Source organism: Sapajus apella, unplaced genomic scaffold, assembly GCF_009761245.1.
Source record: "Sapajus apella isolate SASKATOON/1434 unplaced genomic scaffold, GSC_monkey_1.0 scaffold15, whole genome shotgun sequence".
Classification (NCBI taxonomy): domain Eukaryota; kingdom Metazoa; phylum Chordata; class Mammalia; order Primates; family Cebidae; genus Sapajus; species Sapajus apella.
The window spans coordinates 12,380,593-12,404,265 of NW_022436955.1; the positions used below are offsets into that span (position 1 = coordinate 12,380,593).

The following is a 23,673-nucleotide window of genomic DNA, read 5'->3' on the forward strand; positions in this document are numbered from 1 at the left end:
CTGTCTCAGAAAAATAATAGTTACTATTGTTGCCATCATTCTACAGTTAGATAGACTGAGGCATAGAGAGGTTAAGTAACTTGCCTGAAGTCACAGAGCTCATAAGTGGCAGAGTTGGGACTTGAACCCAGGTAGTTTGGTCTAGCGTCTACTCTTAACCATTATTCCATGCTAGCGCTCTCATTATCTGCTACTGCTGTTCTAAATGTAAATGCCTTATTTAAATGTGGATTACCCATAGCATTTTATTATTAGGCACTAATTTCTGGGCACAATAGGTCTTCAGTCTCAGTTATGGTAGTGATCTGTTCTCATGCTGACTGGCAAGAGTCATTGGATTGAACAGCCTCTTTTTTGTTGTTGTTACTGAGAAAGAGAAGTTATGGCCAGGTGAGGTGGCTCACACTTGTAATCTCAGCACTTTGGGAGGCGGAGGTGGGCGGATCACAAGGTCAGGAGTTCGAGACCAGTCTAACCAACATAGTGAAACCCTGTCTCTACTAAAAAAATACAAAAATTAGCCAGGCATGTTGGCGCATGCCTGTAGTCCCAGCTATTTGGGAGGCTGAGGCAGGAGAATCGCTAGAACCCGGGAGGTGGAGGTTGCAGTGAGCCGAGATGGCTTCACTGCACTCCTGCCCGAGCAACAGAATGAGACTCCGTCTCAAAAGAAAAAGAAAAAGAGGCTGGGCATGGTGGCTTATGCCTGTAATCCAAGCACTTTGGAGGCCAAGGCGGGCAGATCACCTGAGGCCAGGAGTTCAAGACCATCCCGACCAACATGGTGAAACCCCGTCTTAAAAAAGAAAAAATAAAAAAAGAAGTTACTTTTTTTTTTTTGAGATGAAACGTTGTTCTGTTGCCTGGGCTGGAGTGCAGCGGTGCGATCTTGGCTCACTGAAACCTCTGCCTCCCGGGTTCAAGCGATTCTCCTGCCTCAGCCTCCTGAGTAGCTGCAATTCAGGTGCCCACCACCACACCCGGCTGATTTTTGTATTTTTAATAGAGACAGGGTTTTACCATGTTGGACCAGGCTGGTCTCAAACTCCTGACCTCAGGTAATCCGCCTGCCTTGGCCTTCCAAAGTGCTGGAATTACAGGCATGAACCCCCACACCGGGCCAAGAAGTTACTTTCTAGGCAAGATAATATTGTCAATTGACAAGAAGATGAGAAAGAAATCAGAGCACAATGAAATTACCCTATAATTGTGAAGAACATTATGGCAATAGCTTTGTTGTTCTGTCCCCGGATCATGGTTTCTTTTGTTGTGTTTGGTTTTGTGGGAGGCTTCTGGTGGGTGAATCAAGTTTGCTCTTTGGAGAAGGAATGCTCATGTCTTTAATCTGTCCAATTTCCTAATCTCTGATTTCTGCCCTGCAGTGAGTTTTGAAGATTGCACCGGTCGACCAAGGACAGCCTACTTTTCTGTTGACACCCGATTCAAAGTGGGCACAGATGGTATGATTACAGTCAAAAGGCCTGTACAACTTCATAACCCACAGATCCACTTTCTGGTCTATGCCTGGGACTCCACCTACAGAAAGTTTTCCACCAAAGTCACGCTGCAGGCAGTGGGGCACCCCCACCACCCCCATCATGTACGTTGGCATTTTTCTGAGAAGTTCACTATTGTTTTAGTCTGCTGTCTAATCCAGGTTTCTCAGCCTTGCTACTGTTGACATTTTGGGCTGGGTGATTTTGTGTTATTGGGGTTCTCCTGTGCACTGTGTAGGATGTTTAGCAAGCATGCCTGTCCTTAACTGGTTAGACGCCAGTAGCACTTCCACCAGTTGTGACAACCAAAAGCATCTCCACGTGTTGCCAGTGGCCCCTGGGAGAACAGATCAGCCCCAGTTGAGAGCTCGTGGTCTAACTGAATAATTCTTGCTGGGGCTTTTAGGGTGTGGGGACCGGGCAGTGTGGAAGAGTAGGAAAGGCCTGGACACTGTCTGGGACTGAATCTCAGCCGTGTCATTTACTACTTGGGCAACACTGGAGGAGTTACATCACCTGTCTATGCTTGAGTTTCTTTATCTGTAAAATGGAGATAATAGTGAGGATGGAATTAATTAATACATGTGAAATGCTAGAAATACACAAGGCGTACTTAGCCATTGTTAGCTGTCTTTACCACTCCCCTCTTGGGGGAAGAATGAATGAAAGCTGGATTCTTCTCTTTTTTTTTTTTTTTTTTTTTTTTTTTTAAGGTGGAGTCTTGCTCTGTGGCGCGACTCACTGCAACCTCCACCTCCCTGGTTCAAGCGATTCTCCTGCCTCAGCCTCCTGAGTAGCTGAGATTACAGGTGCCCAACCTCATGCCCGGCTAATTTTTATATTTTTAGTAGAAGCAAGGTTTTGCCCTGTTGTCCAGACTGGTCTCGAACTCCTGACCTCAAATGATCCTCTTGCCTTGGCCTCCCAAAGTGCTGGGATTACAGGCATGAACTATTGTGCCTGGACAAGAGCTGGATTCTCTGATCACTTTACTTTTTGTGCTTCCAGTGGGAAGGGTCTTGGCAAGGAAGAAGAAGAACCAGTGGGCAGCCCTTGCCCCATTAGACTGTAACCTCCACAAGACCCTTTCCCATTGTATTGGCAGCGCCTGGCCTTAGGTCTGGCCCATACCAGGAACAGATAGACAGATGGATTGGCCATGAATGGAAGGATGGCTGTCTGCCTAGTTTCTTGGCAGGAATGTTTCTAGGGTTTGCTACCCGAAGCCAATCACCTTTGCCAGTTTCTCAGCTGCTCCCGTGGTGCTTCCTACCGAAATGTCTCTCTGGGGGGATATTCTAGTTGGTCCTGCTTACTGCTTTGGAAGTGTGGAATGTGTTATCAGTGCCAAGGCCTGTGAGGTTGGAGCCTACTTTTCTCCCTAAAGACTCTTGATATTCTTGAAACTTAATAGTCCCCCTGATAGATCTGATTTTTCTCCCTGGTGTAATTAGACCAGAAAAATGAGGAATCTAATACTACAGGACTATATTAGCATAACTACTTGAGTCATAGTCTCCAAGGGACCCCATTATTCACATGAAAAAAATTCAGTACAGTGAGTCCTTCCACAGCTGTGTGGAAGCCTCTTATGATCCGGAGACAGTTGTATTTTATTTTTTTAGAGACAGAACCTCACTCTGTCTCCCAGGCTGGAGGGCAGTGGTGTGATCTCGGCTCATTGCAACTTCCACCTCCTGGGTTCAAACAATTCTTCTGCCTCAGCCTCTCGAGTAGCGGGGATTACAGGTACCCGCCACCAAGCCTGACTAATTTTTGTATTGTTAGTAGAGACAGGATTTCACCACGTTAGCCAGGCTGATCACAAACTCCTGACCTCAAGTGATCTGCCCGCCTCAGCCTCCCAAAGTGCTGGGATTATAGACGTGAGCCACCATGCCTGGCCCAGGATACAGTGTTGATGGTCAGGTTTATATTTTGTTCCTGTGCTGGCAGCAAATCTCAACAAAACCATAACTCAGTGTTTTCTAACCAGTCTAACCATCATCTGTATCACTACCTTTATTGAGCACTTACTATGTTTCAGGCACTATTCTCAATGCTTTAAATGTGCAAGATCAGCATCTCGTTGAATCCTTCCAAGAATTCTATGAGATAAGTTCTACTATTATCCCCATTTCAGACATTAGGAAACTGTAGTACAGAGAAGTTAAGTAATATCTGCCTGGGACGAGGAGGTACTGTCGTGAGACTTCAAAGCCAGGCAGCCTGGCTCCAGAGCCTGCCCTTGGTGCAGGCTGGGCTGCCTCTAGGAGACACACACAGGATGTAGAGGGCAGAGGGCGTAGGCGTATGTGCACGTGTGCACATGTGGCCATTGTGCAGCATCAGGGAAGGGTCCTGTGATGATACCTGGTCACATCTCACATGTATCTGATGCAGAAAAAAGTCTGAAAATATAGCTGAACTCAAACTTGGCAAGCAGTGATAAGTGACTGTGAGTTTTTATGTGGAGGGTGAGAGATGGAATTTTCCCCTGAAAACTTTACTGTGTTACCAGTAATCACTTTGAAACACTTAAACAATTTGGCAAATATTTTCCTTCCATTTTCAACACTCTTATTTCCCTGCATGTGCATAAAGTTATCTTTATTGCACATGAAAACTGTTCAATACAAGTCTCAAAGGGTGTTTTTGGCTCCCATCCAACAGCTTCTGTTACAACAAATGGAAACCATATAGATGTAATGATACAATGAGATTAAGATATTTGTATTGATCATAAAGTAGTTCTTAGTACCAGTTCTCAAAATGTACTTGTTTTGGCTGATAATTCCACTTTGGGGACCTATGTCCCCAGGAAAAACATAAAAGAGGCTAGGTGCAGTGGTACACACCTGTAATACCAGCAAATTGGGAAGCCAAAGTGCGAGAATTGCTTGAGCCCAGGAGTTCAAGATCAGTCTGGGCAAGATGGTGACACCCTGCCTCTACAAAAATTTTAAAAAATTAAAAAATTAGGCACACGTGTTGTTGCATGCCTGTAGTTCCAACTACTTGGGAGGCTGAGGTCAAAGGATCACCTGAACTCAGGAGTTCAAGGCTACAGTGAGCTTTGATCACTTTACTGCACTCCAGCCTGGGTGACAGAACAAGACCCTGTCTCTATTTAAAAAAAAAAAAAAGAAAAAGAAAAAAACATTGAAAACTCAAATATTCAGTTGTTGAATAAGCTCCGATAATTAATCATCAGAATATAACGTTGCTATTAAAAATCACGTTATGGGCTGAGTGTGGTGGCTCATGCCTGTAATCCCAGCACTTTGGGAGGCCAAGGTGCTTGAGCTCACAAGTTCAAGACCAGCCTCGGTAACTTGGCAAAACCCCACGTCTACTAATAATACAAAAATTAGTCGGGCATGGTGGTGTGCACCTATAGTCCTAGCTACTCAGGAGGCTGAGATGGGAGGATGGCTTGAGCCTGGGAGGTGGAGGTTGCAGTGAGCAAGATCTTACCACTGCACCCTAGCCTCAGTGATAGAGCCAGACCTTGTCTCAAAAATGACATTATATATGCTTGAAACAACTTGTAAATTATAATATCAAACCCTGAAACCAACACTCATGTGTACGTAATGATTACTTGAGCTCTGGACACTAAGAAGAATAAAAAGAGAATACAGTCTTTATGATGTAGCAGAGGGGTTCATTGGTTTTTGTTTTGGTTGGTCATTTTGGTGGATATATATAATTTGTCATTGATAAGAGACTGTATCACTAAGTTCCCATTGTACACTGCCCACAGAAGGCTGGGACGCTGTCTGGCTAGGTTGGACTATTAGACCTGTACTATCTCTCCTGAATTGTCTCATCTTGTTCCTCATCTTCTTTCCTTTTAGGACTCTGTTCCTGGATCCCACGTGGAAGTGCTCACATTTCCCAACTCCTCTCATGGCCTCAGAAGACAGAAGAGAGACTGGGTTATCCCTCCCATCAGCTGCCCAGAAAATGAAAAAGGCCCATTTCCTAAAAACCTGGTTCAGGTGAAGAAAGAAGTTCTCTATTTCTCTGGGAGGGATTTGGCAGAGGAGTATCGAGGAGAGAAAGGGAAAAGACCCAATGTTGGGATCCTTTTTTACTAATTCTTTTTCTTTCATTTTATCTTCAGATCAAATCCAACAAAGATAAAGAAGCCAGGGTTTTCTACAGCATCACTGGCCAAGGAGCTGACACACCCCCTGTTGGTGTCTTTATTATTGAAAGAGAAACAGGATGGCTGAAGGTGACAGAGCCTTTGGATAGAGAACAAATTGCCAAATACACTGTAAGTATCTCTTCGAAGTTTGTTGACACTGGAGTAACATCTGTCCAGGATTTTTTGGTCAACACATGCTGTGTCCAGGCTCTGGACACATGATGAGGTTAACTTGACACCTCTTGACCTGTTGCTAAGGAGGAACGACAGGAGAATGTGGAACAGTTGTTAATTTTTCTCCTTGTCAAGAAAAAAGGAAGGAGAATCCTCATGCATCCTCATACATCCAGCACAAATTTAGACCCAAGATGTCAACCTGTTCTTGGGGCTAGAAGTCCCTGACCTAAAGGGAGGAGATAGTGATGATATAAGGGTGCAAAATCCATTTCTTGAGCTTGGCAGCAATAAGAGCTTAGGGAAGCCAAGAGGTCATTTTTTTTGTTTTGGTTTTGGTTTTGGATTTTTTGTTTTTTTGAGACAGGGTCTACCTACGTCACTAAGGCTGGAGTGCAGTGGTGCTGTCACAGCTCACTGCAGCCTGGACCTTCTGGGCCCAAGTGACACTCCCACCTCATCCTCCTGAGTAACTGAGACTGAAGGCGCATACCACCACCCCTAGCTAATTTTTGTATTTTTTGTAGAAACAAGATCTTGCTATGTTGCCCAGGCTGGTCTTGAAATCTTGAGCTCAAGCAATCTGCCCACCTCAGCGTCCTAAAGTGCTGAGATTACCTGAGCCACCATGCCTGACCAGGAAGTTATATATTGATGCCAAATTCAGAAACATCTGGGGGAAATGCTAGACTAGAAGGACCAGAGCAATGTTCACCCTGCTTGGAATAAGAGGTGTTCAGGCCCCCACCTTTGTCTCTAGGCCTGATGCCCTGGCCCTGGGAAATGGGAGGTCTGAGCCAGTGGGGGTGTTCTCAAGCCCATGGGTCTTACCTTGTCATTGAAGCAGCAGCAGCAGCAGCATATGTGTGAGAAAAGTCACCCACTGGGGGTCTTGGAGAGCAGGAAGGTGTGGTGGCAGGGAGAGCATACTCTGCTCTGGTTGGGCCCCTTCTCCCACGTTTTCTTCCTAATCAGAACTCAAGTTACCCTCACTTGGTTCTTTCAGCTCTTCTCTCATGCTGTGTCATCCAATGGGAATGCTATTGAGGACCCAATGGAGATTGTGATAACCGTGACAGATCAGAATGACAACAGGCCGGAGTTCACCCAGGAGGTCTTTCACGGGTCTGTCATGGAAGGTGCTCTTCCAGGTATATCCACTAATGAGAATCTGAATACCCAGAGGTTCTTAGGTTCTTTGGACCCCAAAGTGTTGTCCAATCCCAAATGCTGGGTAACTAAAGCTAACCCTTCCTATGGACAGAGCTTCTGGGGAAACCATTGTTGTGTCATCTGCATGTGTATAGCATTCTACCTATGGAAACATAAAATAGGGACAGTTTAAGAACAATCTTCCTTTTTTATTATTAAAAAGAAATTTTTAGGCTGGGCATGATGGCTCATGCCTAAAATCCCAGCTCTTTGGGAGGCGAAGGCGGGCGGATCACCTGAGGTCAGAGTTTGAGACCAGCCTGGCTAACATGGTGAAACCCCCATCTCTACTAAAATACAGAAATTAGCCAGGTGTGGTGGTGGCGTGTGCTTGGGACTACTTGCCTGTAGTCCCAGCTATTTGGGAGGCTGAAGTGGGAGGATCACCTGAGCCCAGGAAGTTGAGGCTGCATGAGCCATGATTGTGCCATTTCACTCCAGCCTAGGCAACAGAATAAGACCTTGTGTCAAAAAAACCCAAAAGGTCATTTAGATGTTGTAGGTATTAGTCCTTTATCAGTGACATGTATTATAAACATATTCTTCCACCTTGAAGACAATGATCTCCAATGATCATTCTCTTTATGAAGATGTGGCTGAGTAGGGGATTGTGGAAAACATTGGTGTTTTTCTTACTTTACATGCCATTCACTCAGTATAAGAGACAGAGGAAAATGAGTTTATTTCTCCCTCATACTCTTCCTTCACCCCTCACCCAAAATAGGTTGGGAAAGTCGAGTCCTCTGCACACAGCTCCGTTTGAGCTTTCTTCCTTCCCTAGCACTTTGGTAAGAATTCTAGGAATTAGAGAACAGGGGAACTCTGACATGGTATACCACCCCCAGGTCCCCTCCTTTATCCCTCAGGGCAGAATTGGATTAAGCAGCACTGACCAGGTCCCCAAAGTGCAGCTTGTCTAAACCGTCCTCTCCTTGAACTCTTCCAGGAACCTCCGTGATGGAGGTCTCAGCCACAGATGCAGACGATGATGTGAACACCTACAATGCTGCCATCGCTTACACCATCCTCAGCCAAGCGCCTGAGCTGCCTTACGAAAAGATGTTCACAATTAATAAGAACACAGGAGTCATCAGTGTAGTCACCACTGGGCTGGACCGAGAGGTCAGGGGTCAGGAGGATCCAGAGGGTGTGAAGGACAAATGTGTATTAGCTCAATCCCGTGGACAATGCAAAATCCTCCTAGGCCAGTTGCCAGTTAATATGGTGATGGTCTGAACTTTGCATCTGAGCTTCTGCCCAGAGGTTCTGTGCCTAGAAGACAGGCAGAATGGCATGAAGCAGATGGTTAACTATTCTGGTTCCATGTGTTGGGCCAAGCTGGGCCAGAGGTGGGTGGTGGTCCTGGCTCTGACTTGGTTGTGTTGATCTCTCTGCAGACTTTCCCTACATATACCCTGGTGGTTCAGGCTGCTGACCTTCAAGGAGATGGGTTAAGCACAACAGCAACAGCTGTGATCACAGTCACTGATGCCAACGATAACCCTCCGATCTTCAATCCCACCACGGTAATTCTGCAACTCCTTAGAGGGTTTCCAAAGAAAGGTCTTTTGTTGTTCGTGAACTAAGTTTCACCACTGCTCATGGGCGAAGTCTTTGAAAACTCTCCATACTAGTGAATGTTAACTTTAAACTGAAAAGCAATCATCTTGGGGTGGCTGTTGTCTTTAGCATCTTTTTTCCACCCTTGGCGTGGGGCCAATTGGCATAAGATTGTAAAGTTGCAAAAAGCACCTACTGATTTCATATCCTCATACTGTACATTTTTAAAGAAAATTTTACTGGGTTTCATTTCTTCATTGAACAAATATTTTCTAAGTTTATGTTAGGCACTGATGAGACACTGGAGGTACCATCAAAAAGAAAGCAGACAAAGATTCCATCTCATGGTGTTTCTAGTATAGCTAGGAAGACACGAGAATTATTGAATGCCAAGGATATTATACATATTCCAGGCAAGGGTATTGATAGCCAGGTAGGGGAAGTTTAAATCATCCTGCATTATGACCAGGTGTGGTGGCTCACACCTGAAACCCCAGCACATTGGGAGGCCAAAGCTAGTGGATCCCTTGAAGATGGAGTTCGAGACCAGCCTGGCCATCATGGCAAAACCCCGTCTCTACTAAAAATACAAAAATCAGTTGGACATGGTGGCATGTGCCTGTAATCCCAGCCACTCAGGAGGCTGAGGCACGAGAATCGCTTGAACCCAGGAGGCGGAGGCTGCAGTGAGTCGAGATTGTGCCACTGCGCTCCAATGTGCCCATGCCCTGGCCTTTCCTCGTCACCATCTTCTCCTTGAAGCTTGCTTTCAGTTAGCCAGGTATGGTGGTGCATGCCTGTGGTCCCAGCTACTCTGGAGGCTTAGGTGGGAGAATTGCTTGAGCCCAGGAAGTCGAGGCAATAGTGAGCCATGATCGCTCCACTACACTCCAGCCTGGTGATAGTGATATCCTGTCTCAAAAAAACAACAACAGAGGATTCCTTTAATCCCCTGAGACCTGGCTCCGCTAGCACTCTTGGTATGTTGTAAATGACCCATCTCTTTGCTCTGTAGTACCAGGGTCAGGTGCCTGAGAATGAGGCTAACTTCAAAATTGCCACACTGAAAGTGACTGATGCTGACGCCCCCAACACCCCAGCGTGGGAGGCTGTATACACCATATTGAATGATAATGAGGGGCAATTTGTCGTCACCACAAATCCAGCGACCAACGATGGCATTTTGAAAACAGCAAAGGTTTGTATGGTACCTGGCAAGATGCAGAAACTGGCATCCTCACAGCTGTTCATGCCCTTGTCCCCTGGTATCTTCTCAGAAGTAGATTCACATTGGCAGGGGGACGGGTGACTTTCCTAGATTCTAGTGGACCATGTGGGGTTTGCAGTGGTTCTTCTTGCTCATGTAAGAAATCAGGAAGCTAAGGTGGGACATGATGGCTCACACCTGTAATTCCAGCACTTTGGGAGGCTGAGGCAGGCAGATCACCTGAGGTCAGTCAGTAGTTGACCAGCCTGGCCAACATGGTGAAACCCTGTCTCTACCAAAAATACAAAAATTAGCCGGGCTTGGTGGTGCATGCCTGTGATCCCAGCTGCTCAGAAGGCTGAAGCAAGAGAATCACTTGAGCCCAGGAGACAGAAGTTGTAGTGAGCCAAGATAGCACCACTGCACTCCAGCCCATCTGGAAAAAAAAAGAAAAGAAATCAAGAAGCTCTTATACAGCATCTCGAAATTGAAAAAGAAATACTGTCTGCTTTAATGGGCTCTTTCCCAGAAACATTCTCCTTCCCTTAGTCTTTTCATTTTGCAATGAGAGGGAAAATGAATTGCTGGTCTCTGCTCTTAAGTGGATTATTTTAGAAGTGGGGCAGATATGGTTGTTTTTGAAAAATGTCCTAGAAACTTAGTGCATGGCGGTAGGAGGCTCACTTGAGCCAGGAGGCTGAAGCTACACTGAGCTATGATCATGCGACTGTACTCCAACCTGAGTGATAAAACAAGACTCCATCTCTTTAAAAAAATGGCTGAGAGTGATGGCTCACATCTGTAATCCCAGCACTTTGGGAGGCCAAGGCTGGTGGATCACCTGAGGTCAGGAGTTCGAGACCAGCCTGGCCAACGTGGTGAAACCCTGTCTCTGCTAAAAATACCAAAAATTAGCTGGGTATGGTGGCACATGCCTGTAATCCCAGCTACTAGGGAGGCTGAGGCAAGAGAATTGCTTGAACCTTGGAGGCGGAGGTTGCAGTTAGATAAGATTGCGCCATTGCACTCCAGCCTGGGCAACAAGAGCAAAAATTCCATTTCAGGAAAAAAAAAAAAAAAAAAGGAAAGAGACATGAAAACCAAGACTTGGGTGAATTACTTGTTGAAGTGACACAAAGAATTAATGGATCCCTAGAATAGCCCCAAAGCTGTGGGGTGAGCAGATTTGAGAAGCCCTGGTAAATATATGTGGGTTTTGCCATTTAAAGTAATGGCAGAGGTTTGGCACAGTGACTCACGCCTGTAATCCCAGCCCTTTGGGAGGCTGAGGCAGGTGGATCACCTGAGGCCAGGAATTGGAGGCCAGCCTGACCAACATGGAGAATCCCCATCTCTACTAAAAATACGAAATTTTCCCTGGGGGCAGAGGTTGCAATGAGCTGAGATCGCACCATTGCACTCCAGCCTGGGCAACAAGAGTGAAACTTCATTGCAAAAAAGAAAGAAAGAAAGAAAGAAATGGCAGAAACCACAATTACTTTTGTAACAACCTAATATACTCCCAAAAGCAACAGTTAAGGATTTAATTTTCTTTTACTAATACAAAATGTTTTGTTTTGTTTTTAACTTCATTGTTTTTCCTCTCAAGGGCTTGGATTTTGAGGCCAAACAGCAGTACATTCTACATGTGGCAGTGACAAACGTGGCCCCATTTGAGGTCTCTCTCACCACCTCCACAGCTACTGTCATCGTGGATGTGCTAGATGTGAATGAAGCCCCCATCTTTGTGCCTCTTGAAAAGAAAGTGACAGTGTCCGAGGACTTTGGTGTGGGCCAGGAAATCACATCCTACACTGCCCGGGAGCCAGACACATTTATGGAACAGAAAATAACGTAAGTGTGAGGATTTTTCTTTTTCCTTTTTTTTTTTTTTTTGAGATGGAGTCGCTCTTTTGCCCAGACTGGAGTGCAGTGGCATGATCTCGGCTCACTGCAACCTCTGCCTCCAGGGTTCAAGTGACGGGGTTTCACCATGTCGGCCAGGCTAGTCTTGAACTCCTGACCTCGTGATCCACCCTCCTCGGCCTCCCAGAGTGCTGGGATTGCAGGTGTGAGCCACAGCATCTGGCCAGGATTTTTCAACTGACTTACAACAATTGGGTATTTGTGTGTGTGTGTGTGTGTGTGTCTGTATTTTTATATATAAATATAGTTCATGGCATTTTGTCATTTGTCTGTACAAGACCATTGTCTTGCTAAATTTATTTTTTTATTCCCTTTATCTGTGCGGCTTTCACCTTTTCCCTTCCCTCCATAGATAGCCATTCTTGGTCTGATGTGCTGCCTCTCTTTAAGCTCTTGTAATATGGTAGAAATGCAATTTTACTTTGCATACATAGTATTGTGGTGTGTGTGGTTTTTTTTGTTGTTGTTATTTTTGAGTTTGGAGTCTTGCTTTGTTGCCCAGGCTAGAATGCAGTGGCATGATCTCTGCTTACTGCAGCCTCCGCTTCCTGGGTTCAAGCAATTCTTGAGCCTCAGCTTCCCAAATAGCTAGTATTACAGGTGCCTGCCACCATGCCCAGCTAATTTTTGTATTTTTAGTAGAGACAGGGTTTCGCCATATTGGCCAGGCTGGCTTTTAATTCCTGACCTCAAGTGATCTCCCCGCTTCCCAAAGCGCTGATTACAGGTGTGAGCCGCCATGTCTAGCCCATAGTATTGTGTTCTAAGTAACTTACTAATTAATATTTCTTTTTTTTTTTTAATATTTCTCTTTTTAAACTTAAAGGCACCTCTATAACGTAAATCACACAGACTCTGAAAACCCACATGCCAACCAACCAACTACAACACTTGCTTTAAAATACTCTCATTTTGGGCCAGGTGCGGCAACTCTCGCCTGTAATCCCAAAACTTTGGGAGGCCCAAGCAGGTGGATCACTTTGAGGGCAGGTGTTCAAGGCCAGCCTGGCAAACGTGGCAAAACCCTACCTCTAATAAAAACACAAAAAATTAGTCGGGCATTTTAGTGCACACCTATAATCCCAGCTCCTCAGGAGACTGAGGCACGAGAACTGCTTGACCCCAAAAGGCTGAGGTTGCAGTGAGGCAAGATAGCGCCACTGCACTCCAGCCTGGGTGACAGAGTGAGACTCTGTCTGAAAACAGAAAAAAAATTACTCTCAACCGGGTGCAGTGGCTCATGCCTGTAATCCTAACACTTTGGGAGGCCAAGATGCATGGATCACCTGAGGTCAGGAGTTTGAGACAAGCCTGGCCAACATGGCAAAACCCCATCTCTACTAAAAATACAAAAATTAGCTGCGTATGGTGACAAGCGCTGATAATCCCAGCTACTCAGGAGGCTGAGACAGGAGAATTGCTTGAACCCAGGAGGCAGAGGTTTCAGTGAGCCAAGATTGCACCACCTGGGTGACAAGAGCAAGACTCCATCTCAAAAAATAAAAAAGAAACAAAAAATTACTCTCATTTTCTATATGTAGCCAATGGACTCCTCATAATCTAGAGGCTATTTGTACATGCTCCAAACTGTAAGGCCTGACAAGATATGTTTTAATTGAAGTTTAAAAGAATAGTGAAAAATCAAAGACAACAGTGTAGGATTTGGTTCAGTGATGAACCCTGGATTGTACAGTTTCCCGGCTGGGTTGAAAGCTTGCAGTAGTGAAATAGATAGTTCAAAGCATGTCCTGGGGCAAATTCCAGGACCAGGTCTTTAGTGTTTGTTTGCAGAGGCCCTTACACCTGTAACAAAGAGCACTTTATGTAATTAATTGCTTTGCACTTCCAAAGAAGTGAGGCCAAGCCTACAGGTTCTCAGAGCCCTTTCCTCCTCTGATTTCTTAGTTTCCCTATCAGAGCCTTTCTATGACCCCAGTAAATGACTGGGCAGTAGATCTCTTTTAGCCTCCCTGTGCCTCCCATTAAATGCCAATAGTGCAGCCCACCCACAAGTCAACAAGGCAACCTGCATCTCCAGATGTTCATGGCAGGAGAGGAGGTGGCATGCTGCCACCAGTTACAAACTACTATATTGTTTGGGGGAAGCTGGTCTGGAGGAGTCTGCTTTTAAAAGTAAATAAGGATTATAGTAATCATTGCTTCAGCAAGAATCACCCATAGATGCTAAATCCATTGAGTGAAAGTTAGTTGCTGAACAACATATTCTCAAATTATCTACCTGCAGATTACAGATGTATCATATAGTGAAAAAAGGTACCTTTGCTATGAAGAAATCTGGTGGCCTTTCCCTTATCCAAGTGATCAAAGTTAACATCATCAGTAAAAGCACAGACAGACATCACGTACCTCCCAGTGTCCTGTGCTGGGAGGCTACAGCATCACCTCTGTAGTTTCTTGTCCCCACCGCCAACCCCCAAAATGGATGATCTGAATCTAAATTATGAGGAATAATCAAACAAACTCAAACTAAGGGGCATTCTACAAAACAACTGGCCAGCACATTTTAAAAATGTCAGTGTCAAAAAAGAAAAGAAAGAGCCATGCCAACTAAAGGCCATATTGGATCCTGAATCCAGAAGGGTGCAAGGTTGCTGTAAAGGACATTTTTGGAAAATCTGACAATTTGAATATGCACCATATAGTTGACAATAGTATTCTATCAAAGTTTTATTGCCTAAAATTGAAAATCAAATTGAGGTTATATAAGACAATGCCTTTGTTCTCAGGAGATCACACACTGGTATTTATAAGTAAAGGAACATGACTTCTGCAATTTATTTGCAAATGGCTCAGCAAAACAAGAAATTACGTAGGTGTGTGTCAATATAGAGAGAGAGCAGACATGGCAAAATATTAACAATGAGTAAACCTAGGTGAAGAGTCCATGGATGGTCACCATACTATTCTGGTAACTTCTCTGTTGTATTGTTGGTTTTCAAAATAAAAACATTAGAAGTAATCAGATAACTGAAGAAGAGCTTAATCCATTTTCAGCTTCATGCTGTTTGCTGGTCCTATTCTAAAAGCCAGGGCTTGTGCCTATTCAGGTATCGGATTTGGAGAGACACTGCCAATTGGCTGGAGATTAATCCGGACACTGGTGCCATTTCCACTCGGGCTGAGCTGGACAGGGAGGACATTGAGCATGTGAAGAACAGCACATACACAGCCCTCATCATAGCTACAGACAACGGTAAGGGAGCCTCATCGGGGCCTTTGCTGCCTCACCCTCCTGGCTAGTTCACTTCCTTGCCCCTCTCTTCTTTTGGAGGCAAGAGTTTATTCTTTTTCTTTTATTGTTTTTGTTTGTTGGATTGATTTGTATAAAGGTATGGAGTATAAGGGTAATTTTGTTACATGCAGAGATATATGGTGGTAAAATTAGTTCTTTTAGGGTATGCATCACCTAAATAACATGCATTGTACCCATTAAGTAATTGCTCATCATCTACTCCCTCCCACCCTCACCCTTCCCAGCTGCCATTGTCTATCATTCCACAGTCTACATCCATGTGTACACACCTCTAAGTGAGAACATGCAGTATTTCTCCTTATGTCGGACTTGTTTCGCTTGAGATAATGGCGTCCAGTTTCATCCCTGTTGCTGCAAAAGATGATTCTTTTATTTATTTATTTTTATTTATTTATTATTCTTATTTTTGAGACAGAATATAGCTCTGTCGCCCAGACTGGGAGTGCAGTGGCACGATCTCAGCTCATCGCAACCTTCGCCTCCCAGGTTCAAGCAGTTCTCCTGCCTCAGCCTCCCGAATAGCTGGGATTGCAGGCACTGGCCAACACGCCCAGCTAATTTTTGTATTTTCAGTAGAGACAGGCTTTCACTGTGTTGACCAGGCTGGTCTTGAACTTCTGACCTCGTGGTCCACCCATCTTGGCTTCCCAAAGTGCTGGGATTACAATTGTGAACCACTGCACCCAGCCTTGTTTTTTCTTTTATTCTTAAACAAAGGCGTTCTTATTATCAAAAAATTCAAGTGGGCTGGGCACAGTGGCTCACACCTATAATCCCAGCACTTTGAGAGGCTGAGATCAGAGGATCACTTGAGCCCAGGAGTTCAAGACCATCCTGGGAAACATGACAAAACCCTAAGGGAAGTAGACAACAATGGTTTACATTCTAGGTCCAAAGCTTAATACTCGTGTGACCTTGGATTTGCTGTTTAATTTGTGTGTCCCATAATTCCTTTACCTGAAAAGTGATAATACCCACTGGATGAAATGAATTAGGTGTGGGTTCTTCCAGACTGTTTCTGTGTATTTAAATACATTTATAGACTGGGTGACAGGCTTACGCCTGTAATACCAACACTTTGGGGGTCTGAGGCGGGAGATGGCTTAAGGCCAGGAGTTTAAGACCAGCCTGGGCAACATACTGCCCATAATCTCAAAATGCTGGGATTACAGGTGTGAGTTATCATACCTGGCCTCCTTAAGTTAATGTTAAATGACTTGTGCTCATTGTTTAAAAAAAAATTTAGCCAGGCGTGGTGGCTCACACCTATAATCCCAGCACTTTGGGAGGCTGAGGCAGGCGGATCACCTGAGGTCAGGAGTTCAAGAACAGCCTGACCAACATGGAGAAACCCAATCTCTACTAAAAGTACAAAATTAGCCTGGCATGGTGGCGCATGCCTATAATTCCAGCTACTCGGGAAGCTGAGGCAGAAGAATTTCTTGAACCCAGGAGGCTTGGAGGTTGCAGTGAGCCAAGATCGCACCATTACACTCCAGCCTGAGCAATAAGAGTGAAACTCCATCTCAAAAAAGAAAAGACATTTTACGTGAGAAAAAAAGTTTTAAAAATTTACAGTCATGCCATCTAGACATATCTATTTATAGGTTTGAGATGGATTCCTCTGTTGTTTTGTTTCCCTGTCGTATACTAATCTTGATGATAGTTCCCTGGGTACCACTTTTTTCTACTACCATATGCTTGGTTTTGTGTCAGGATGTGAAAGAAATGCAAACAGAAGTGTGGATGGGCTGGGTGCAGTGGCTCATGCCTATAATCCCAATACTTTAGGAAGCCAAGGTAGGAGGATCACTTGAGCCCAGGAGGTCAAGACCAGCCTGAGCAACATGGCAAGACCCCCCCCCACCCCTACAAAAAAGTTTAAAAACTAGCCAAGCATGGTGACATGCACCTGTAGTTCCAGCTACTAGGGAGGCAGAGGTGAGAGATTAGGCCCAGGAGGTAGAGGCTGCAGTAAACTGTTCATGCCACCACATTCCAGCCTGGGTGATAGAGTGAGACCCTGCCTTAAAAAAAAAAAAAAAAAAAAAGTTGGTCATGGTGGCTCATGTAATCCCAGCACTGTGGAAGGCTGAGGTGGGTGGATCACCTCAGCTTCAGAGTTCGAGACCAGCCTGACCAATGTGGTGAAACGCTGTCTCTTAAAAAAAAAAAAAAAAAAAAGTGTATATGAATTCCCAAATCTATTTTGAAAACCAATTTGCAGAGATTCAAAAAGACCCAACTCATCCCCTTTGATTTTAAACTTCTAATGTGGCTTAAAATAAAAATAAAAGACTCAATGCTTTGATAATGACCTTAAATGGCATGAAAGCGCAGAAAAAGAACTAGGGAGACAGCAAGCAGGTGATAAGGACTTCTCGGAGCTGTTAAAATTCAATGAATGAATAATGGCATGTGAAGAAGGAGGAGGGTGTCCTTGGTGTGAGGAATAACTTAAATAATGGTTATCAAAGTGGGAATAAGCTTGTCTATGTAAAATTGTCAGAGGCCTGCCCACCTGGGAGTGGAGATGCCCTGGGATTGGTAGGATGGGAGGTTCTGGGGGTGGAGTGGGGCCTGGTGAGGGACCACTGAAGAGCCAGGACAAGATCTGGATTGGGTCTGGTAGAAGGCAGTGGGGATCCATGACTGTTCCCGAGCTGCAACATTTCCTCTGCATTTTCTTTTAGGTTCTCCAGTTGCTACTGGAACGGGGACGCTTCTGCTGATCCTGTCTGATGTGAATGACAATGCCCCCATACCAGAACCTCGAAATTTTTACTTCTGTGAAAGGAATCCAGAGCCTCAAGTCATCAACATCCTTGATGCAGACCTTCCTCCCAATACATCTCCCTTCACGGCAGAGCTAACACATGGGGCGAGTGCCAACTGGACCATTGAGTACAATGACCCAAGTGAGTACCTGAGCTTTATTTTGGCAACTGTGCTGTGACTGCCATGCTTTCCTTCCCCCAGATCCCCACCTCTCAATTTCTCTTCTCAACTTCCAGATGCCACCCCTTCCATTGATACTTGTTTCCTTGTTCATTCTGTCTTTGAGGCCTTACTCCAAAGGTCTCTTTCCTTTCCTGGTATCTAACTTTGCAGCATGCTACCCAGTAATATAAAACCCAAGCAGGGCTCCCTCTCCCAGCCTCAAACCACCCTCCAATCTCCTCTCCACTTGCAACCTCCAGGACTATGTTCTCTGCCACCTCCCACTCCTGGGACCAAACAAGGCCATTTTTGTGGTTAGCTCCTTCTTGTCCACCAACTGTGAGCTCCCAGATTGTCAGAACTATTCCACCAAGGTGGAGGCAGCTATCAACCGCCTGGTCAATTTGCATCTACGGGCCTCCTACATCAACCTCTCTCTGGGCTTCTATTTACACTGTGACGATGTGGCTCTGGAAGGCATGGGCCACTTATTCCACAAATTGGCCAAGGAGAAATGCAAGGGTGCTGAGTATGTGCTGAAAATAAATGCAAAACCAGTGTGGTGGCCATGCTGTCCTCCAGGACATCCAGAAGCTGTGTCAAGATGAATGGGGTAGGCTGGGCGCAGTGGCTCACATGTGTAATCCCAGCACTTTGGGAGGCTGAGGTGGGTGTGTCATGAGATTGGGAGTTCGAGACCAGCCTGGCCAAGATGGTGAAACCCCTCTCTACTAAAAATACAAAAATTAGCCAGGCGTGGTGGTGTATGCCTGTAAACCCAGCTACTCAGGAGGCTGATCCAGAAGAATCACTTAAACCTGGGAGGCGGAGGTTGCAGTGCGCAGAGATTGCGCCATTACACTCCAGCCTGGGTTACAAAGTGTGACTCTGCCTCCAAAAAAAAAAAAAAAAAAAGATGAATGGGGTAAAACCCTGGATGCAATGGAAGTCGCTCTGGTCCTAAAGAAGAACGTGAACCAGGCCCTTTGGGATCTTCATGCCCTGGATTTCATCCACACAGACCTCCATCTCTGTGACTTCCTGGAGAGCCACTTCCTAGATGAAGAAGTGAAACTCATCAAGAAGATAGGTGACCACCTGACTAACCTCTGCATCCTGGCCGGCCCTCAGGCCAGGCTGGGCGAGTACCTCTTCGAAAGGTTCACCCTAAGGCACAACCAGGAGCCTACTGAGCCCAGCAAATCTGAAGAGCCACTTTCTGCCTGAGCCTCTCCCTCCAGCCACTAGGCAGCTTTTTAACCTGCCCTAGAGCCCTCTCCCAAGCCTTAGACCAAATGGAAATAAAGCTTTTTACAGCCAAAAAAAAAAAGTAGATACCTGACTGAAACCTAAGCAGCTCTGCTCTCTCTGCTTGGCTTGCAAATGTCTTTAGTTCACTAACAATTTTATTCTAGAATGAGCTTTTTTTTTTTTCTCTCTCTCTCTCCTGGTCTCATCATTTCTTTTTATTGCTTTCCCCAGCCCAAGAATCTCTCATTTTGAAACCAAAGATATACTTAGAGGTGGGTGAGTACAAAATCAATCTCAAGCTCATGGATAACCAGAATAAAGACCAAGTGACCACCTTAGAGGTTCACGTGTGTGACTGTGAAGGGACCGCCAGCGTCTGTCGAAAGGCACAGTATGTCGAAGCAGGATTGCAAGTTCCTGCCATCCTGGGGATTCTTGGAGGAATTCTTGCTTTGCTAAGTAAGTCCAGCTGGCAAGTGGCTCAGCCTTTGACTTAAAGAAAAAAATGGAGGAGGTTTATTTTCTGAAAATGATTTTTGTTCTTATATTAGTTAGGGTATGGTTTAGCCAATATAGGAAAGGGACTTCCAAGTTATGCTGGCCTACATAGAATAGAAGTTTGTCTCTTACCAAACGGTTCAGAGGTAAATGGTCTAAGATGGGAGGGAGAGCAACCCTGTGCCATGAAGTCAATGGGGGACCCAGGTTTCTTCTATCTTGTTTATTTTCATCCTTCAAGTCAGTGCATCCCAAGCTTGAGTGCATGCAAATCACCTGGGCCTCTTGGTAAACTGGGAAATCTGATCTAGGAGGCCTGGTGTGGGGCCACAGATTCCGCATTTCTAACCAGCTCCCAGGGGGTGCTGATGTTGCAGTTCCTTAGACCATAGGCAGAGTAGCAAGACCTTGGGGGCTGCCCCAGCATGGTCTAAGCTAGCCAGCTCACCAACACCACCACCTCTACATTCCATCCTAGATGGGGGAAGGGGATGAGAGAGGAAGTGGAGGCCACACGACTGGAGGCAATGTCACCTCCACTTATTACCATTGGCCCAAACACAGCAACACCTAGTTGCAAGGGAGTGTGGAAGCTTCTACTTGGAATTGAAAATTGCCATGGAGTAGGGATGGAGTGTAGGTTGAGCAGTGAGTGAGTATCAATGACTAAAAGGTTAATGGAGAAGAAGGATGCTGAAAATTGGCAGATTCTGCCATAGTCCTTAAACCTGTTTCCATTGGAGCCCACCTGGAGTGACCCCTCGGGGTGACACAGGTGCTGTTATGGTCAAGACAAATTCTTTTATCATTCACAGAGAGAAAATACTGAATCTATTAAAGGAATAAATTAGTTATGAAAACAGATTATGTGCATCATATGACAAAGTATCCACATGGAGTACACTACATCAGAACTCTGGTAGGGCTTTAAACCTGTGAATGTTAGAAGAGCAAGCGAATGATTCTCAATGCAAGTGATAGCAAGTCACTTAGAAACCTTTGACCAGGTATGGTGGCTTACACTTTGGGAGGCCAAGGTGGGCGGATTGCTTAAAGCCAGGAGTTTGACACCAGCCTGGACAACAAAGCAAGACTCTGTCTCTACAAGATAAAAATGAAAAATATATTTTTTTAATTAAAAATTTTTTAAAGAAATGTTTAAAGATCATATATAAAGGGCTGGGCGCCGTGGCTCAAGCCTGTAATCCCAGCACTGCGGGAGGCCGAGGCGGGTGGATCACGAGGTCAAGAGATCAAGACCATCCTGGTCAACATGGTGAAACCCCGTCTCTACTAAAAATACAAAAAATTAGCTGGGCATGGTGGTACATGCCTGTAATCCCAGCGACTCAGGAGGCTGAGGCAGGAGAATTGCCTGAACCCAGGAGGCAGAGGTTACGGTGAGCCGAGATCGCGCCATTGCACTCCAGCCTTGGTAACAAGAGCAAAACTCCGTCTCAAAAAAAAAAAAAAAAAAAGATCATATATAATTAGTGACCATAAGGGGTGGTTCAGGTCATGAATGCCTTTGTAGTCACTGTAGTCAGAAAAGGCTGTTAATTGAGCCTCAAGGAAGGTTTTGTGGAAGGTGGAAGTGGTTAGGCCACAGGTGCTGGTAGAATTCCAACATGCAGATGGATATTCAGGAAGGTTCCTCTCCTAGCAAAGCACAGCAGAAGCTTGAGTAGACTCCTTGGAGGGCAGAGACCAGGCCAAGCTGATGGGAATGGAAAAAGATTTTTGGAGGGAGCAGTGGGACAAAATCGAGGGCTTTCAATTTAGGTTGGGCATGGGTGCCATTGATCTTGCTGCTGCTGCTTCAGTGGACTCCGGGAAAGGGTGTCTTTCAATGTTCCGGAAATGTTTGCTGGGCATCCCATTTACTTCTGCCCCTTCCTGCTGGTGTCCTCCCAAAGTTGAAGAGAAGGATAGTGCTGTTGGGAATCGAGCAAGCTTTCTGGACTTTTGTTCTGCCAGGCTTTACATGGCTTTATTGTGCCATGAGATTAGGTTAATTCATTGTCTTACGCATGGTAACATAAGCCCTGCCAGCCCACTTCATAATCAGATTACATTTGAATGGCCTGGTCTACTTTTGGGATAGTGATTACTGACTAGTATATTCATTCTAAGGGGAGTTTTGTTTTTTGTTTTTTGTTTTTTTTTGAGGCAAGGTCTCGCCCTGTGGCCCAGGCTATAGTGCAGTGGAGTAATCTCAGCTCACTGCAGCCTTGACTTCTAGGGCTCAGGTGATCCTCCCACCTCAGCCCCCTGGATGTCTGGGACTACAGGCATGAGCCACAACACCCAGCTAATTTTTTGCATTTTTTGTAGAAACAGGGTTTTCTCATGTTGCCTGGGCTGGTCTCAAACTCATGGGCTCAACCAGTCCTCCTGCCTTGCCTTCCCAAAGTGTTGGGATGACAGGCATGAGGCACTGTGTCCAGCAAGGGAATCTTAAAGATTGTAGTTATACTTGAAATATTTTTTTAAAGATAGGATTACCTAAATTTGCTATGGGTATGTATTTTTTTTAGACACTAGGAGTGGGGATTCCCATGTAGAACAACACTTAAAACAGAGGCAGTGCCAGAACTCAGATGTTCAATTTCTTGTATTTTTAATTTTTTTTTTTTTTTTAATGGAGTCTTTCTCTGTCGCCCAGGATGGAGTGCAATGGCTCGATGTCGGCTCATTGCAACCTTCGCCTCCCAGGTTCAAGCAATTCTCCTGCCTTAGCCTCCTGAGTTGCTGGGATTACAGGTGCATGCTACCACGCCTGGCTAATTTTTGTATTTTTAGTAGAGACAGGGTTTCACTCTGTTAGCCAGTATGGTCTCTATCTCTTGACCTTGTGATCTGCCTCGCAAAGTGCTGGGATTACAAGTGTGAGTCACTGCGCCCGGCCTGTATTTTTATTTTTATGATTATTTTTTCTTTGTTTATTAGAGATGGGTTCTCATAATGTTACTCACACTGGTCTCGAACTCTTGAACTCAAGTGATCCTCCCACTTTGTCCTCCCAAAGTGCTGTGATTACAGGTGTGAGCCACTGCAACTGGCCAATTTCTTGTTTCTTAAGGGTAAAGATGTGCTAGAGGCCAGGCGTGGTGGCTCATGCCTGTAATTCCAACACTTTGGGAGGCTGAGGTGACAGGATTGCTTGAGCCTAGGAGTTCGGAATTAGCCTGGGCAATATAGCAAGACCCCATCTCTATCTTTAAAAAAATTACTAGAGACACACCAAATCTGAATCTTTTCATGTTTTCCACCAATATTTGGTTGCTTACTCTGTGCCAGGCTTTTTCTCGGAGCCTGGGGACACTGGGCTTCTGGCATCGCTGATAAGAGGCATCTTTTTGGAAACCGTAAACTGCTTGTTGCTCTGCGTGGGTGGGGACTGTGTAGTTCCTGTAGTCTTGTTCAGTGCTGTCTCCCCTGTGCAGCCAATTTAGTGTTCTTGTTGATGAATCATGGACAAGGGAGTTATATTGTTTATCTGGATAAGGCTTCTGGCATTTTTCTGATTTCAGAAATAAGTAGTTGAGGTACATCTGAGAAGTCTTTTCCCCAAGTTTATGCAACCTCCTGTTTAAAGATTATGCTTCGGCCAGGCATGATGGCTCACACCTGTAATCTCAGCACTTTGGTAGGCCGAGGCAGCTGGATCACTTGAAGTCAGGAGTTTGAGACCAGCCTGGCCAACATTGCTACTAAAAATGCAAAAATTAGCCAGGCGTGGTGGTGGGTGCTTGTAATCCTAGCTACTCAGGAGGCTGAGGCAGGAGAATCACTTGAACCCAGGAGGCAGAGGTTGTAGTGAGCTGAGATTGTGTCACTGCACTCCAGCCCAGGTAATAAAGCAAAAAAATACTTCACAGTGTACATATATGGGTACTTAGGCACACATGCCCATAGAGAGAAAACACATGGAATCTTTTTTTTTCATTCACAATGAATACTATATATATATATATAT

The 23,673-nt window shown here is 45.1% G+C and overlaps 1 protein-coding gene across 1 annotated transcript in view; it reads left to right on the top strand.

Annotated features, from left to right (window-relative positions):
• CDH1 (cadherin 1) overlaps positions 1 to 23,673 on the top strand; it is a 94,508-nt gene that overhangs the window by 64,193 nt on the left and 6,642 nt on the right. The window contains exons 3-13 of the mRNA XM_032284268.1: positions 1,383 to 1,600; positions 5,357 to 5,500; positions 5,626 to 5,781; positions 6,833 to 6,977; positions 7,985 to 8,160; positions 8,436 to 8,564; positions 9,614 to 9,796; positions 11,415 to 11,659; positions 14,800 to 14,945; positions 17,699 to 17,923; positions 19,428 to 19,655. Of these exons, the coding sequence (XP_032140159.1) occupies positions 1,383 to 1,600; positions 5,357 to 5,500; positions 5,626 to 5,781; positions 6,833 to 6,977; positions 7,985 to 8,160; positions 8,436 to 8,564; positions 9,614 to 9,796; positions 11,415 to 11,659; positions 14,800 to 14,945; positions 17,699 to 17,923; positions 19,428 to 19,655 (1,995 nt within the window). The remainder of the gene's footprint in view (positions 1 to 1,382; positions 1,601 to 5,356; positions 5,501 to 5,625; positions 5,782 to 6,832; positions 6,978 to 7,984; positions 8,161 to 8,435; positions 8,565 to 9,613; positions 9,797 to 11,414; positions 11,660 to 14,799; positions 14,946 to 17,698; positions 17,924 to 19,427; positions 19,656 to 23,673) is intronic.